This window comes from Electrona antarctica (genome assembly GCF_951216825.1).
Source record: "Electrona antarctica genome assembly, chromosome: 4".
Taxonomy (NCBI): domain Eukaryota; kingdom Metazoa; phylum Chordata; class Actinopteri; order Myctophiformes; family Myctophidae; genus Electrona; species Electrona antarctica.
The window spans coordinates 8,159,366-8,177,899 of NC_136809.1; the positions used below are offsets into that span (position 1 = coordinate 8,159,366).

General features: G+C 45.9%; 2 protein-coding genes across 6 annotated transcripts in view; both read left to right on the forward strand.

Annotated features, from left to right (window-relative positions):
• The first annotated feature begins 1,013 nt into the window (after positions 1-1,013).
• On the forward strand, positions 1,014-14,658 carry LOC306922316 (uncharacterized protein). 3 transcript variants are annotated; one of them, XR_013789896.1, is made up of 5 exons: positions 1,014-1,609; positions 3,730-3,866; positions 4,771-4,882; positions 9,575-11,319; positions 14,523-14,658. XR_013789896.1 is itself a non-coding variant. In XM_079499820.1 (5 exons), exons 1-5 carry the CDS (start codon positions 1,291-1,293, stop codon positions 10,615-10,617), a joined length of 1,575 nt encoding a protein of 524 aa, XP_079355946.1. In that variant the 5' UTR covers positions 1,014-1,290; the 3' UTR covers positions 10,618-11,500. The 3 variants fall into 3 exon arrangements, 2 of the variants coding, with proteins under 2 accessions (XP_079355946.1, XP_079355945.1); XM_079499820.1 differs by lacking the exon at positions 14,523-14,658 and having other exon boundaries at positions 3,730-3,758; positions 3,795-3,866; positions 9,575-11,500; XM_079499819.1 differs by lacking the exon at positions 14,523-14,658 and having other exon boundaries at positions 9,575-11,500.
• Positions 14,659-17,376: 2,718 nt separating this feature from the next.
• Positions 17,377-18,534, forward strand: part of LOC306922198 (uncharacterized protein) — a 33,438-nt gene continuing 32,280 nt past the window's right edge. For all 3 annotated transcript variants that reach the window (XR_013789886.1, XM_079499594.1, XM_079499595.1), the window contains exon 1: positions 17,377-18,063. Coding sequence is in view for 2 of the 3 variants with exons in the window: in XM_079499594.1 (XP_079355720.1) it covers positions 17,745-18,063 (319 nt within the window). In the remaining variant the exon portion in view is untranslated. The remainder of the gene's footprint in view (positions 18,064-18,534) is intronic.

The window sequence follows — 18,534 nt, forward strand, 5'->3', positions numbered from 1 at the left end:
TACAAGCGGCCGAAATGAGTTTTCTTCGGCGGGTGGCTGGCATCTCCCTTAGAGATAGTGTGAGAAGTTCAGTCACACGAGAGAGACTCGGAGTAGAACCGCTGCTCCTTCGCCTGGAAAGGAGCCAGCTTAGGTGGTTCGGGCATCTGGTTAGGATGCTTCTCGGGCGTCTCCCTAGGGAGGTCCTCGAAGCACATCCCACTGGGAGGAGACCCCGGGGCAGACCAAGGCGCAGTTGGAGGAAACACATTGACTCACTGGCCTTGGAACGTCTCGGGATCCCCCAGGAGGAAGTCACTAATGTTGCTCTGGAGAGGGAAGTCTGGAGCACTCTGGTGGAGCTGTTGCCCCTGTGACCCGACTACGGATAAGCGGTTGAAGATGGATGGATGGAACCAGTATGTGGAAAGGAAAGGAGCCAGCTTAGGTCGTTCGGGCATCTGGTAAGGATGCCTCTCGAGCATCTCTCTAGCTAGACAGGTCCTCGATTCACGGCCCACTGGAAGGAGACCCCCAGCAGACCAAGGATCAGATTCAGATGGAGGGATTTTAGCTCCAAAATGCCCCCCCACCCCGACTACGGATAAGCAGTTGGAGATGGATGGATGAACCAGTAAGTGTCCTACCAAAAATATAGTTCTTTAGAGAATCAGATGTAGTTCGTTATGTAGTTGTTTTGCTATCCTCTACCATGCAATTAAAATAATTATTAGCCTATATAATTTGATATACGTTCAAGAAAGATATGTGTGAACTGTTCATTGTGTGAAATGTACCCAGAGACAATTAATGCAGCTTGCTGCACTTATTTTGGAATTGCACCCACACTAACAAGTTTTGGAAGCATGTATCTCGGTATATTGTTGATAATATTGACTCTGACTTTATGTTTACAATCGCCGTCTTTATTGGCAAAATGTACCAGTTGCTGCACTACTTGACTTGGAATGATGCTGAATAACAAACTGACGTCATCAGACGGCGACTTGTCTCGCACCCCCGAGAAGCGCCGCCAACCAGCCAGCCAACCAACCAACCAAGCAAGCAAGCATCCAACCACAACAACACACAGACAGACAACAGATCTGCAAGCAGGTCGACACATCAATCACTGCACACCGATCAGCTTTATTGTTACATGTAGATCATCCGTGTCTGGGGCCGTCCGCCGTCCCGTCCGCGCACGCCAAGCCAACAACAACAACAACCAGTGTATATGTGTGTAGTGTCTGTGTGCTGCGCACTGTACGTGCATGCTGCACATGAACAGAAGTAGTGCTGGTGGTGGTAATGTCTCTGATGATGGCGGACTGTGTTGGCTTCCAGGCGCAGATCGCCTCCATCATCGAGATCCTGGCCAACTCGGCGGTGGTGGAGATCTGTAAGCTGGTGGACGACGGCTACGCGGCGCTGCGCTCCCAGATGGACCAGGAGAGGGAGAAAAGCGAGAAGGAGAACGACGCCCTGCGGCACAGGCTGCGAGACATGGACGTGAAGATGAGGAGCTACGAGAGGAAGATGAGGAGACGCAACAGCGGCGGCGGCGGCATCGGCGGCAGCCAGCAGCAGCAGCGGGAAGAAGCGGCGTTTATTAACAGGCCGCCAGAAGGTATGGATGGATGGATTTATGATGGATGGATGAATGGATGGATGGATGGTACTGGTAGCAAAGGGGCTTACCTTCAAATTCAGAAAAGGTAACCAAGTGTCCCGAAAGGGGCTAGGATGGATAGATGAGATGGATAGATGGATGGATTGGATGGGAGTTCATGCTCCATGATCTTTATTGCATGTCGACTGACACTGTCTGTACATTAGGCACTTAATGTAAACGAACCCTACCCCGACAACACGCCCTATTCTGAGTGGAACATTAGCCAGAAATAGCTGGCTGTACCGTACACGCTTATGAGCTTGTATTAGTGCTGTGTTTTATGGCGAAGAGATGTTTGGTGTGTAGAAGAAGGAAACGAAAGCAGCAGACCAAGTCAAGTTGCTCCTGGACCGTTTTTTTGCTAACCATTAGAGGGTGTAAGTGGTTATAACAATGTAAATAGATGATGCATGCTATGCTATTAAGTAATAACGCCTTCTAGCCTGTTAGCCAGGGTTTGCTCAGCGCCAGATTGCTCACAAGTTACTGTCTAGCTTGTATCCGTTCTTTTTGGCAAGCGACACCGTAATACTATGGAGTATAAATCCTAGTCCACCCAGCTGGATGCTGACAGCACATGGCCATCTCTCTCTCTCTCTCTCAGCTGTCATCTACCATAGAGCTGGTTAAATTGAATGTGGCAAATGGCCTTGGCACACATCTTTTATTTAATATTAATTTTATGCGTAGGCACGTTGTTGTGAAACCGAGAATCTGGACACCAAATGAATAGCTTTAAATTAAAACCCTCCCACAGTGTTCGAATGGCATGTGAGAGGAGGATGAAGACACAATACAAATGCACACATTTTATTACATCAAAGTAAATGGTACAGTTTCACAATCATGCATTAAATGGCTCCCAGGGGACAGTTTTGAGCACATTGATTAACCCGGCTCCATGACACGCCATTGTGCCTCACTGAGTATAGTATAATGCCTTTAGCCCAAAACTATCATTTAGACTAGAACGATGCAAGTTGGGAATACATGCCCGTTTGTGAAATTCAACATGTTGTCACAAACCAACCTGACTCAAAGCTCTGCCAATCCGTGAAGATGACGGGTCGCATTGGCCAATCAGGGAAGACGTTGCCTAATGCCTGCCCCAGAGCCATAGAGTAAGACAGAGTTACGAAAACTCTGTTCACTTCATGGGGCTTCAGTCCAATGGCGGCTCTCCTACATAGACTTCTATTGAGACAACAAATAGGGACAAGTCCTGGACCGGAAGTATAGGTAGAAATGCATTGGAACCAGGCAACAGCCCAACTTTAATGATCTTAAATCCCTTTATTTTAGATTGTTTTGTAGTAATCGTACAACATAAACATTACAGAGACTTTAGTTGTTACTGTACAATACTTTAAAACAGTTTGCATGTTGCACACATGCCTAAAATTGCTCTTATTTGCGCCGCCCTCGTTGAAAACAATGTATTTCAAACTCCAGCTTGTCCCTTTCCAGGCTGCATGAACAGCGCTCGAGCGCTCGGTTTCTGCCCCCTCAATATCGTAACTCTTCTATTAGATGGCTCTGGCCTGCCCTATTCCCAAACACCCAGCAATTCGTCCTCCATAGTCCCAGCCGGGGACAGACAGATACAGACATTTGTGGGGGGTTTTTTGGTTCTTAGAAACTGTTGGTCCAACCAACTTAACTTACCACTGGGCACTGCAAACCCCAGGGACATGGGACACACTACACATACTGTAAGCCGGGTTTGAGGCCATTCGGTCGGACAGCATCCGAGATATGCCCAGGACACACAGACAGACGAGCAGAGATTCCATGTATTAAATAGATAGAAGTCTAAGACCATTTGCTTGCTTGCTGTCTAGCTGATATGTCGTTATTATTGTACCTGTACTGGCAGGGCTAAACAGAATATGAATCAGCACTTCTGCTCTGAGCTGCGAATGGATAAATACTGTTCCTTTGGTACTACAGGCTTTACTGGAGTATATTGGATATATAGTGCGTGTATTTGAAGATTGTTCATTTTGGGCTACCTAACAAACAGGTCGAGCGCAGTCTTTGTAATGACAGTACTGTACTTTATGTGGACCCTACAGCATCCTGTGGTAATTTCCCAGGGACAGAAGACCATCAGCCCAGGGTGGACCATCAGCCCAGGGTGGACCATCAGCCCAGGGTGGCTCCTCTTCCTGTCGTCTGTGAGGACATCCAGACATTCCAACACATGGCGAAGGTGAAGTCAGATATGGGCTGTGCTTATATTTTTATTATTATGTATTGTTTTTACACACCACTAACTATTAATTTCCAAGTAAGACAGATGATACCTTGCCTTCTATTTGTCGTACATTGCTTAGTACTTACGGTACATACATAACCAATCACGATAAATTGTGTCCTGAGATTGCTGGCCCAACAGATCTTGACCCTCGGTTATCCTGAAGTAATAGATTTAAAACGAGCATCCCTCCAGACAGAGCTCCTGGACGAGTTTGCGTCTGTCATTATAATATTTGCAGTTGCCTCTCTGGCTGTTTGATCACAAACCTTTGTTACCACTCTTATAAATGCTATTCAGGGCCTGGGCCATGGCTCAGCGGTCCAGGCACCTTGGCTGGTAATGTGCCGCGGGTTCGACTCCAGATCCCGACGGCCTTTGCTGCATGTCACCCCCCCATCTCTCTCCCCATTTCCTGTCAGCCTACTGTCTATCCCTCTATAAAATATATATAAAATAAAGGCAAAAGCCACAAAAAAACATTTAACCCATTCTAGACGGGAACCCCTTTTGGTGTTTTAACTAAGCATTATGTTATACTTTAGCTATTGAAAAATAGCGCGCCACTGAGTGGCGCGCTACGAGCTTGTAGATCTGCTATTTTTTTTAAACCCGTAAAAATGCAAATCTTTGAATATATATTCTTTCAGAAGACCTTTTTTTTTTTTAAATGTCGACGTCAGGCCTAAATGGGTTAAAAATAAATAATAATAAATGCTATTCAGTCCGCTGTTGTGCTGGTCTGGATCGTGCAGGTTTCACGTTCAAAGTGAATGGGGGGCAGTGAATGGGGGGGGCAGAGTGAATGGGGGGGCAGAGTCAGACAGATGTGTTTGATTCTTGGACTTAATCTCAACAGGAGGACTCTCAGGCACTGCCGCTCGTCAAGCAGGAGAAAGTAGAGAGAAGCGACTGCAACCTGGACCTCAAAGTGGAAGTCAACATACGAGCAGAGTGTGGCCTGTCTTCTGGTATGTATCTTCTTCTGTCGTATGTCCTTAAACCTTCAGCTCCGTTGCAGCAAGCCAGTCTAGTGTGTCATTGTCTAGGTCAATTAACCCACGAACACCATTTGGTGGCCGGTATATGGGGCAGCTGGTCAGCACGTGACTGTATGTGCGCTATTAACTCAACTGACTTGATTGATGGACTCGACTGAAACTTTAGACCTGTTAGGCTGTTATTATATAACCTATACATTGTTATTGTTATACCTTTCAAAAACATCATTATTCTTTCTTTACATTTTTGAATAAGAAAACGTAGGTTTTAGAAGGCGTTTAAATCGACCTCAGGTCTAAATGGGTTAATAAAGGTTCTGAATCCATCAAATGTTTATAGGACCTAATGATGATATAGCGGCCATTCTCAACCTGTTTATAGTACCTAATGATGATATAGCGGCCATTCTCAACCTGTTTATAGTACCTAATGATGATATAGCGGCCATTCTCAACCTGTTTATAGGACCTAATGATGATATAGCGGCCATTCTCAACCTGTTTATAGGACCTAATGATGATATAGCGGCCATTCTCAACCTGTTTATAGGACCTAATGATGATATAGCGGCCATTCTCAACCTGTGCGCCGTGACGATATTGTATGTGGGTCCTCATATCATTGGTATACAGTATAGAGCGTCGCAGTCCCGCCCCCTACCAGGGCCCAGGAAATGATTCCCTGTTCATTTTCCTCAGACATTTCAAAAAGTATTTATTTAAAGACCTTTTAAGCCTCGTACAAAGCCAACTCGAGTTGTGACAATTGACAGCAAACACAATTTTTCGGGCCGAACAAATAATTAGAAAGAAGAAGAAAACGGCAGGTTACAACACTCTTTTTTTGTTGTTTTTCTTCTTTGTAATTATTTGTTTGGTCCAAAATATTGTGTTTGTTGTCATGATTTGTCACAACTCGAGTTGGCTTTGTACGACGCTAAGTTATAAGGTCTTTAAATAAATACTTTTTGAAATGTCTATGGGAAAAATGCATTGGGAATAATTTCATGGGCCTGGTGTCGTCGTGAAAGGGGGCGGGACTGCGACGCTCTATAGTAGATAGATAGTATAGTACAGGGTACTACTGCAAATAGAAATAGTACGCACATCTCTAAAAGATTCTATAGGTGCTGAACCTAAAAGATACGTAAGATAATAGGCATACAAAGTGCAATACATATAATGTGCATATAGGCTACTGAGACATTACATACAGTACAAGGGTACAGTATATATAGACACAGGCTACATAGATGCATACATACACAGGCTTCCAAGATCTACAGTATGTCAGTGGAAGAGTCGTCAGGCCCGCCAGCGATAATATCTGGCTCGTACAATATCTGACTGACAGTCCCACAAATGTAGGATATGGACAGCTATGGTTATACAACCGAGTAGGATTTCTTTGAATATTACACTGTCAACTTTCCTCTTTAGACTTTTGGATGAAAAACGTACTCTCACGTTTCTTAAAAAACAAACCAAAACCGTTTCACATGCCTGGCAATACATTGCCAGGCGCCAACGCGCAGATAGCCAGTTCCGGCGCTGGAGGCGGGACAATGGGATGTCAATAAGGAAGTCAAGAGAGAATTTCAGAGCTGCCAAAACGGTCTAACAAAGATTAAAAATACTTAACGGCTTCTGCTCCGTTCGCGGGGTGTCCGGTTGTCTCCGTTGTCTCCTATAGCTCTTATATGCTCAGGGCTCCAGCGTGCGACCTATTAGGTCGCATATGCGACTTAATTTATTAAGGGTGATACTTAAAATGTAATGAGGTCGCACAGGTGCGACTTGCTGGAATGATGAGTGGAGGGGAAAAAAACATCCCGCAGTGCTTGCCCGTTCCATTGATTGAAAACATTGGACGTTCGCCTGACGCCCAGTGTTCAAAGAACGATCATTCACAAAAACCCACAAATAAGCCCTTCAGACTTGGATGGTCAGAGCGGCGCGATTACATACAAAGTCAATTCAAAGACGAGAATTGCGCAAACGGGCGCGGTGCGACCTGCCGCGGTACAAACTGGACGAACCGAGGCGAATATATATTCAGGTCTGAACGCAGCTTATCCGACACAAATTAACTAATCTTTCTCAGCTGTACAATTTCACTGGATGAATAGCCGGAACTGGCTATCTGCGCGTTCCTGCCTCTGTCGCAGGTAGCCAGCCACGGTGATGGAGGCGGTACAATAGGATGTCAATAAGGAAGTCAAGGAAGGAAGGAAGAGAGCTGCCAAAACGGTCGTACAAACATTAAAAATACTTAACGGCTTCTGAGCCGTTCGCGGGGGGGGTCAGAGGGTTCGTTGTCTCCTATAGCGTTCATATGCTTCTTTTGGAATATGTCAGCGTGACACCCACAGCGCAGAGATCCGTCGGAGAAGGGGAAGTCAGATTGCATCCCATGTCGCTTGAAGCCGGTGATACCGGACCCTACGGGGTAGGGGTCCAAAGGAGCTCAACCCGGGGGGTCCGGAGACGGGCTACCAGGCTTTATGAGATGGAGATAAAAGTGGGGATGAGGTTAAGTCTTACCTGCATCTATCCTGTGTTTCATTCATTCTTAATGCTATTTTCCGCTATGACACAATTTTAATTTATAAGTTAAGAGGGTTTTTTTTTAGGTTTCTTTTTGTGACATGCATGCACGCACACACACACACACACACACACACACACACACACACACACACACACACACACACACACACACACACACACACACACTGTAATTAGTGTTAAGCCAGTTCAGTTGTGGTAGATCAGCTCAATTGATGTCCAGCACACCTGAAACTCTGATCAGTTTGGTAGAGTGTCTCCAAGTGTGCAGATCTCCTCTGCCCTTTTCCTCCACCTGTGCTTTGAAGAGCCGTTTCTTGTAAGTTTTCATGCTTTAGTTGTACTTATACTGTTGCGTTTCTGTATTTTGTGCGAAAGTGCACTTAAATAATTTGTAATTCATATGGCTTTGAGTTAAAACATTTCATGATGCAGTGGTTAAAAAATCCTAAGCAAAGTTGATTCTTTCTTTTCAAAATCTTTTTATTTCCGTTTTATAACAGTCACAGTTTCATAGTCACAGGTTCATAGAAAAAATAAAATAAAATATCAGATTTAGTATCAGTGACTGAGGTAAACAAACGTAGCCTACTGTATGAATCAAAGAGATCGTGGGCAGACATAATGAAAAGACTTATTGTGCAAAACATGCCCCTTCAAGAAAAAATAAAAACATTTTCTCCCCTTCAAGTCCCAATTTAGTATAGCCAATTCCCAATTCCCCAGCCTCTCTACAAGTACTCCGTCTCTGCTAACCCCCACAATCAGTCATTGGGAGGGTGAAGAAAGCCTCGGGTCTCCTCCGATACCCGGGCCATCAAGCCAACATCTTCTTTACACCCGACAGTGAAAGGTCTCACTAGGGGGGCGTAACGCATGTGGAGGTACACCTCCTCCCTCCCCTGAACAGGCGCCCTGACAGCAAAGTTGATTCTACACGGACACATTTTTTAAAAGTCTGTTGTTTCCCTGTGCCCTGCGGTCGCTTCTCACCCCTTAAGGCGTCTTACTGGTGTTGACATATCTTAGGCTACATTTCACTGATGCTAGGCCCCTCCAATGGGCCATAGTCGTACTGCATTCAAAAGCTATCTCAGTGCCCATACCCGAGGCAGGGTAAAAGGGCCTTTCTGTGTGGAGTTTGCATGTTCTCCCCGTGTCCCCTAGAGTAGGTACCCTCACAAAAAACATGCAGTAATCCTGGTCTCTAAACTGCCTCCCCCTGGCCAGCCGGGGCGCCTGATGGAGGGGAAAGGAACTGGTTGGAATAACGTGTTCCTTCCAGGCGCTACGTCCAACCAGGAAACCCCCCCCCCCCGGTGTAAAGGAGCGACTTGGACACTCATGCATGAAGGAAGCATGAGTTCAAGTCCGTTGCTCTCCCCAGGTTGGCGGAGGGTGTGTAGAGCCCAGGATCACATTGGATAATTCACACTGGGGTGAAATATGGGTTACAAAATCGTGGGATAACCTCAGGGTGGCGCTAGAGGAAAGGCCATGGGTTTCACCAAAATCAGTACAGTGCAATCTCCCAACATGAGTTGTTGATGTGTGCACAGTTAAAGGTTAGGGCGGTACATACAATGTATGTCAATGCAATGCTTAGGGACCGGTTCACCTTCCAAGGAGAATGAATGAGGGAAGGCCACAGGGTCATAGCAGAGCGTGTAGATCGGATAGAGTTTATGTTTTAATCAGTGTCGCCTTTAGCTGTTGAAAAATCTTGAAAATGTGTGCAAACCTTTGAATATAATTATGTTCTTTCCCAGCAAAAGTTTTTAACTCAAATATTTGCTTCTGGGGGCTCCCTGGAACAACATATTTTCAGATAGGGGTCGGTGGCCAATTACTTGTACACCAATTATTTTGGGGGTCCTTGACATGAAATAGTTTGAGCACCACTGATATAGAAACATAGATTTTTCAGAAAACTGTCAAGATTTAGAAGACATTTGCAGAATCAGTTCTCAGATCAAAATGGGTTAAGTGGTTAAGACCAAGTCCAAGATGTGCAAGGTTTTTAAGATTAAATTAAAAGAGGAAAACCAGGTGACCACACACACACTGACGGTTTGTTTCTCTCTCATCCATTAGACTTGGAAGGCAACGAAGAAGCCAACAGCAACGCGAGTCCTCTCTCCACCACCAGTGCCGCCGTGTTGGCCATAGCGCAGACCTCCCCTCAGTCCGCTGAGGCCACCATGGACTTGACCTGCAGGCCCCGGGCCAAACGCAAACACGCCAAGCCCGTCTGCGCTTTGGTCCCCGCTGGCAGCGGCGGTGGTGGTTCGTCCGTGTCGGGCAGGAGCTTGACGGACGTGGCCCTGAAGCCGGACGCCGAGCTGGACGACGACGATGTTACCGAAAACGACCACCAGACGTCCCAGCTATCGGGCGGCTCGTCATCGCCGGACGCGCCCAGCCCCGAGCGCCTCAACAGCCTGGGTCTGGACCTGGCCTGGATGCAGGAGAGGGTCAGCCACCTGGGGGCCGCGTTCGCCGTGGCCCAGCTGGGCCTGGGGAACGTGGACGCGGTATCGGGCGGCCACCCCTCGGCCGCCTTCCCGTCTCACGGCGGGGGAGGAGGAGCTGCGGACAACCTGGACGCCGCCGGCCCGCCCACCATGCTGTTCCCCGGCGGCGCGCACGAGATGGCCGCCTTCGCCGCCTCGTTCGACATGGCGTCGGCCGCGCCCCCTCCGCCTCCCTCCCTCGCCCTCCCGTCGGCTCCCCCCGCCGCCAGCTCCGCCGGAGGCCAGATGCGGCCGTTCAGGTTCAAGTCTGAGAGTGGCGAAGATCCGTCAGCGTGCACGGTGTGCAGCCGCGTGTTCCCCAGCGCCGCCGCCCTGGAGCTCCACCAGCGCGTGCACACGGGCGAGCGGCCCTACAGCTGCCCGCACTGCGGCAAGGGCTTCGCTCAGCCCAACAACCTGCGGGTGCACCTCCTCATCCACTCCGGCGAGCGCCGCTACCACTGCTCCCTGTGTGGGAAGAGCTTCATCTCCTCCAGCCACCTGAAGCGCCACCGCACCGTGCACACACAGGAGAAGCCCTACACCTGCGCGCGCTGCGGACAGTCCTTCAGCCAGATGTGTAGCGTGCGGCGACACCGGCAGCAGTCGCAGTGTGGCCTCTAAGGCCCAGAGAGAGAGAGAGAGAGGGAGAGAGAGAGGCTTGGTTTTATGGTTAGTTTGCGTGCGGGTGACGCGCGCCAATCTATGAGCTCGTATTTTCGATGCATGACACCTGTACACAATCTTAAGTATGAATCCAGTAAGAGAGACGCAGAGCAGGCGCCGCCGGCTTTCCTTGTAAAGGAGGGGCTAACTGTGCCACCGGCGAAAGGGAAATCCACATCACCCTGTAACAGAGTTCCCACGTCTCACCGATGTGGTCTGACGGAGTTGGGAGACAATATCTGTGAGCATGAAAGCAACCTCTTTCCTTATGCTAGAGACCAGGGAACCAAGGTTGTGACATGAACAGATCAAACTTTGAACCCCTCAAAAAAGCGTGGAGAAAAAAAAGAAGAAAGAAAAAGCACTTGTTCATTGAAGTAGTTCTAATCAGTGAATTCTGTTTTAGTGTGGATTATTCCGGTGACCCAAACATTGTTCTTGTTGGCCTGGAAAACATGGCCATCTAGTGTTCGAAAGAGTGCAGTAAAAATGGAATCCATCCTATCATAACAAAGAAAAGTCTTTTTGGAGATGTACGACGCAGAAAATAATCACAGATAGTGGAACACACCAAATGATAACTGTCAGAATGAAGATATTCTACCATCTTGGTTTGATGTTTTTAAAGAAAAACATGGCCGCAGTGAGTTAACATTCTATGTAAGTTTACACTTAAACTTTGAAATTGTGTGTATTCTGGGTAATAGTCAAACAAACAATTGGAAATGCTACAAACTAAGTAAAACATGCTCAATTGCTCGTGTTCTTTCCACATGAGATGTCCCTTCAATTCTGTCCTTGGTTTATATCAGACTGACCACTAAAACCAGATGATTGGTTTATATCAGACTGACCACTAAAACCAGATGATTACTAGATGTAAATTTATTTCCCTTCGGTTTAAGGACGGCTTACACTACAAGATTTCATTACTTTGCAGAGAATTTATTTTTAAGATACAAAGGTTCTGCTATAAAGGTGAATTCATATTTTGTAGTCACACAGTGTGGTTTAAAGCATTTCAGCTTTAGCAAAAATGCACATGTTGAATCATGTCAACATTTTTTTTCAACCAGAAAACATTATGTCACATACCGGAGTATGTGATGGTTCAAAGAGTGCTATAGTTTGTTAGAATTAGGCTCTATACGTTTTTTGGACTATTACTATTATGGCTGCATAACAACTACTTCAGATGAAGACAGTGCTGGCTGCAATATTTTGTTAGATGTACAGTTGTTTCCTTAGTTTAGAAGAAGAGAAAAAATCTGCTGATGCTCTGCAAAATCAGTGGACAAAAATGTGCATTGCATGCTAAAGAAAGTCTTTATTTTTATTCAGACTACTATTGCCATCCAATATTCTTTGAGCACCGAGTAGAAAATTATAATAGGACATGAGCCTATTTGAGCGGTGCCAGACGCTCCAACACGTGGCTTTGTGTTTGCCCCCCTGTAACGTCATGTGGCAGCCAAGTCTATGGACTTTTTACGGAGACATTTATTCCGTACAAACTTTTCAGGCCAAGTCAATGGCAGAATGCATTTAGTGTGACATAGTGGGTGCCACAGTAAAAAGCAATGTATGACTCCATCATACATGATCATCAAGATAAAAAAGCGCTACTCTCTTCACATTGATTTCACAGTGATGTCTTTCCTTTTCATATAGTGAAGTCGGGCGTGGATTTGACCTGTAAGCACTGTGTTCCTACTATCTAGTACTTGCTAGTGGTCAACTGCACACTGGGCCTTATGTTGACTGCAAGCTGATGGTGTGTAAGGTTATGTTCACACTTGCAGACCATATCTGATTATCGGCCTATCCAGATTGACATCAGATCGGTTTATCAAGTCTGAACAGCAAAAAGAAAAGAAAACATGTGGAAAGTGTTTTTTAATAATCAAATTTGAACCACATCCCTACGTGGTTTAGAATGCGATTCAAATGTGACTTCCTAAAATGTGTTTCCAATTGGGATTACAGGGACCTGGAGTGGAAGCCCTGCTTTGATGGTACAGTTTGACTTGTAAAGTAAGAGCACATTAAAACTACGAGGACGCTATAATGACGTGACGGCTGATGGAACCTGTGACATTCCATATTTTAATGGACTGTGTTATCATATCCTGCTGTTAAGATATTGCTTCAGTCGGGCCATCGTGTAAATTCAGCTCACATATACTGTAAGTTGTGGTGTTCCCTTGAAATTCCGGTGAGACGGTACATTTCGGTGCTTTCTTAGTTCATGAAATCTTGTAGTGTGAGTCCATCTCTATGGGGCAGTTTCAGTGAAAAACGCTCCTGGCTTTGCACACTCCCATAGCAGTTCAGTAGGTTTGGTGGTTACTGTATGTATGTATGTACATCGCACTAGATAGTGTAGTATACTTTATATCTTTATTATGCCTTAAGAACAAATCCTGATGTGCTTGTTCTAATATTTTAATATCCATATTGTCACTGGTGATTACTCCACCCCTTACTTCCAGAACATGGGTATTGTCCTTTTTTTGTTTTGTTTGTTTGTTTTTGGAAGGTGAGTTCAAGTATAAATGTCTCAAGTAGACTTGAAGATGAACTGAAATAGATATTTGTGCAGTACAGTGTCAGCTCAGGTGGGTAAAGTTCCAACCCACCACGACAGACTATAGGGTTCGAATCCTCCGTGGTGCATCGGGCTTGGCTGCGCGTTCCGTGGAGGGGGACACTCCTTGTCACTGCGCCGCCAGCAACTTGTATAGGGTTGGTCAAGGGCAGCTGTCGGGACTCGGCAGAACTGTGTTGAACTGCGAGGAATAGAGCAGTGGTTCTCAAACTTCTTCATGTCAAGGACCCCTAAATTAACGAAACTCCTCACTTGCATGTGGAACTCCTCGCTGGCGGCAGGTGAAAAGAAGCGACAAGCCATTCCATGTGTATCACCATGCCATCAGTGTAAAGACCGGCCAGTAGGGAGAACATTGCACATTTGTTGGGGGAAATCAGGGAATTGGCATAAATGACTATTGAAAGAAACCCCTTTTCTTTATAATTCAATATAATTGCGAGTAGCAGCAGAGGTGATGCATTTGGCTGTACGGAACAGATATCTCTTTGGTTTATTTTTCAGTTTTTGTATTCTACTCCTGTGAGAAGGAAGCCAAAGTGCACTCAAAAATCCTTCACTCATAAATGATGACACCTTAATCTCAAGACCACAGCGATCCAAGATGATGGAGGCCATACATGTACTACTTTTGCTAGAGAAACGTATTTAAAGAAAAGTAAATTTTCTTGAGCTATTTCCTCCTGACCTGTTGCCTGGATTTGATAATTTGACATTTTAATGGACAATACTGTCTGTGTGATCAGAAGTGTTTGAGTGCAGCCGTTGGCAGGCATCAGCTCCATGCTGATCAGTCTGTGATTATAACTGGTACAACCTCCTTTTGTCTTTTCAACGTTAAGGCTATCTACCCCCAACATTTTCAAGGTTAAAACCTGAGGGGCAAGAATGCTGTTGTCTGAATTAATGGTTTATCATTAAAGACTTTATAAATGTAAAGAAAAAAACAAAAGTGTTTGTGTAGCTGTATGGAAATATTCGGCACTAGCTGTAGCATTCACAGCCAGAAAACATTTTTGCCTTCTAGTATTATTTGATGACATGTTATAGTGTTTAAAATGTATGGCTATTATTATTAAACATATACACGGTTTGAAGACACCATGACTCTTTTATGGACTAGCCCGGGCAGCATTCCTTTTCAGGTTTATGATCTGGTCGGGAGCGGATGAAATCGGTACGTCATGTTGTAGTCATTGTTTTGTAGTCATCAGGCCGGAACCATTCATCTGGAATTTCCTTTCCCTCCCCATAGGGAAGATTTCATCAACTTAATATAAAAATGGCTGCCGTGTGAATATGATGAAGACACCAGCAGCATAAAGCTGTCCTGGGGCCTCGTGCCAGCTCCACATCTGATTTGATATCTCTGCTGTCGGGCAGAAACAAGCTATAACTCCAAAATGTTTGGAGGAATTGGAGAAAACAAAATGTAATTCTTTCAGGAAATGAAGAAAACCTTATTTTTTTAAACAAAGCAATATTGCCTCATCAAAGTTGGTATTGTGACTATATATTGTCAGATACTTGCATGTGTCATATTTTCACCATTAACACCATCCAGCTCAAGTGGAGTTAGGAGTTTTTGCCCATCAATAAGAACAGCTGACAGTGGATCTCCAAGCTCACAATGCATGGTAACACCGCATGAATTAATGCCCTGATGCTTCATGACTGTTTATAGGCTTGCATTGATTGAAGAATTGACAGTTTTGGAGAATTACAGTACATTTCAAGCACAACTCAATACAAGACTGTTGACTCTGGACGACACCATAAAGCATTACACTTGTTTACAATAGGGTCTACCATGTTCAATTCATCATAAGAGACGTACAAATATACACTACTATATAACCAAAAAATAGGAAATCATCATAGAGGAGGTAAAAAAAAGGGGGGGGGGGGGATCACACCTGTGTGAAGTGAGGGGTGCTAATATTTTAAAAGTAACAAGTTGATTAGTTGATGTAATGGTGATGTAAAACAAACTGTGCCAACACAAACATTAAATGCCATTAACAAAGAGACTAAATTACATGAATAGGGACAAAATTACGTAAATTTTCCCTTTATTGTCAATGGCGTTTTTAAAACAAACATTGAACCTGTATATAGGAGGGGCTAGCGCCCCTCAAAAACATATACAGGGAGGGGAAAAAGGGGTGGTTTGGGGAATTCAGATTTTACGGGGGCCAGTTTCGAATTGCAGCCATCCGTAGGTGCCCTTTGAGAGCGATTTTGAAGGAGTCAAGGGATTCACATGTCTTAATGACTGTTGGTGGGGCGTTCCACATTTTGGTGGCATAGGAGCGAAATTAATTTAGTCCCTTGTTTGTGCCGAATCTGGGTTGCACATGGTTTGTTGAACTTCCTCTGGTGTTGTGGGTGTGGACTTCGTTGAGGCATTCAATAATAAGCAGGACTTTAAATTACAATAACTTCTGCAACAAAGGGTTCACAGAGTTTCAGTAGAACTAGTGAGATAAATCCTGTATATGAACTAATTTCTTGTCACATTGCTCTCAGAAAATACAGATTTTTTAGAGAATGGTTTTCAGTAAGTTTGATTAACAGGTACAGTGTATAGTCACTTTTAACAGACTACAGAGGAAAAACCATGCCTCGTTAGGTTGTTTATCTTCCACAGCTTCATTCATTCATTTATTAATTTGCAATTGTGTGAACGGTATCTAACAGCCACCCCCCTAGTGCTGATCATCTGAGCAGCAATCAGCTGGGTGAAGCTGAAAGTGAATGTTCCCTTGTGGGATTCAGTCTACTTTGGCCTTCCACAAGAGGATAGCATGGCATATTATCCTACAACTTAAGGTGAATTTGCTTAGGACTGAGGCGTAGCCGGTTAAGACAGGTTAGGGTTAGCGACCTACGTGGCCGGTTAAGACGGACGGTTAGGGTTTGGGATAGATGGTCAACCGATGGTGGGTGGACGTCACAAGCGTAACATGTGGACCTGCGAGGGGCACCGTTGCTCCAATCCGCACTAAACTGGGCACCAAAGCTGGTCTGCCATCAGAATAGTCATACCAGGGGTCACGTTAGGAGCCCCTGGGTGCCACAGGGGTTGTTCCGATCTGCACCAAACTTGTCACAAACACTGTTCAGGATCAGGAGTGTCTGGCTGCCATCAGAATAGTCATAAAACGTACAGTACCAGGGGGGGAAGATAAACTTGCAACAACTACTGTCCAGTATCAGAATAGCCACACCAGGGGGCCCATATGGCCACGGTTGGGGGCCTCCGGGGGCCACAGGTACCCCATTGCGCCGATCCGCACCAAACTTGGCACGAACACTGTTCAGGGGTCTGTCACACATCTTCATATAATTGGTCCTCACTGTTAATGTTCACCCGGCACCCAGGAGCAGTATGGGTTGGCGCCCCAGCCTGTGTCTTCCGTGAGGAAGAAGCCCAACAAACCCACGGTGAGGCCTTTAGGAGGGCTATTCAAGCCGCAAGCGGAGCCTGCGGCACCACCATGGACCAGGTGGAGCCTGCGGAACCATTGCAGCTCAAGAATCCACCACTCCTGAATGAAGTGCTGGGAGTCTGGTGCAACGCACAGGTCATGGACCTGGTGAGAGCAGGAGTGGACCTGGTGAGACGTAGGAGGGGCCCGGACAGGAGTCAACCCACAGAGCCTAGTCCTTCCACGCACCAGATTGATGCAATCCTCCCGCATATCCAGTCCGGCAGAGTAGTTCAGGAAAAATGGATTGTGTGGCCCTGGTTTTTCCCTTATGGGACTGATCGAGGGTAGCTACTGGGACGTAAGTCGAGACTTTATCACCTCGGCTGGGTCACCCGAGTGAGGGGTATGATGTTGGGAGACCCGAAACCCTGAGGACCTTGGGATGCATCACTGAGGATACGTCCCAGGTGCATCCATGCAATGTTTTTTAGTTCTGTTCTGATACACAGACTGAGTAGAAAACATTTGTGGTATTTTATCATGAACATTAGTGAGGACTAATTATATATGAAGATAGGTTGAAAAGTGGTAAAGAGGTCCTTTAAAAAACGTACTTTATTTGGTTAATAACCACTGCAATAATGCCATTCCCATCTATTCGGGGCGTTACGGCATTCCTCTCCCCACAACCGGACATGACGCATAGTGTTTGCAGAGAGCGATAGATGGATGGGGGTCGCGCGCACACAGGACAGGAGGAGGCAGGCAGAGAGCAGATGTTTGCATAAACAACAGCAGACAGAAAATAGCCGTGGCGTGGAGAAGAAAAAACACACCAAACAAACCGTCATATAACCGCCTCGGAGGTTATGTTTCAAAATTACACTTCATAGGACGTTCTTCTTGACGGCCGCGCGAATAAACGCGACGGGGGCCTCGTCGGAGGAGGAGGAGGAACCGACGACGAAAAAGAGAGAGCCTCGCCGCCGCGACCGCTCGAGCGTCCAGTAGTCGCTAGTTCAGTTCAGGCGAGTTGTTCCAGGATGGCGAACCGCCTCGCCTTCCAGACGCAGCTGGCGTCCATCATGGAGGTGCTGGCCAACGCGGCCGTGGCGGAGATCTGCAAGCTGGTGGACGACGACTACGCGGTGGTGAGCCTGCAGATGTCTCAGTGCCAGCGGGAGAACAAGGCCCTGAAGAGGAAGAACAACCTACTGGAGCTCAAGATGGCCCGGGGCTACGCCGAGCGGCGGCTGCGGGAGAGCGCCCTGAGCGCCGCGGCCGGTGGCCACCAGAGACCCCGGGTGTCGCTGCACGCCTCCGCCGCGGCGGACCGCTTCAGAGACAACTCGCCCTCCACCGGTAAATAAAATAAATGATAATGCATTTATTTATATTATAGCACATTTCTAGACATGGTCACAAAGTGCTTTACAGATTAGAACAGGGTGAAAGACAACAACATGGTGCCCTCTTGTAAACAAGTGTAATGGTTTATGATGTCGCCCACTCACAGTTGACAGTTTTTGTATTGAGTTGTACTTGAAATGTACTGTAATTCTGAAAACTGTTATAAATATTAATATTATAAATAATCAATCAATCAAAAAGCAACAATAAAAAACTACAGGGTAAAAGACATGTCGGTAATTAAAACAACAGGCACAAAATAAAGGCTTACACATATAATCAATAAAATAGAATAAAGTATGTAAAAAACGAATTTCAGAGAAGGCTTTTATCGTAAAGGTATGTTTTCAGATGTGAAAAAAGTGGTGTGTTACAAGCGATTATAACTCTGTGGCAGTGGTTTTCAACCCTCAAGGTCCCATT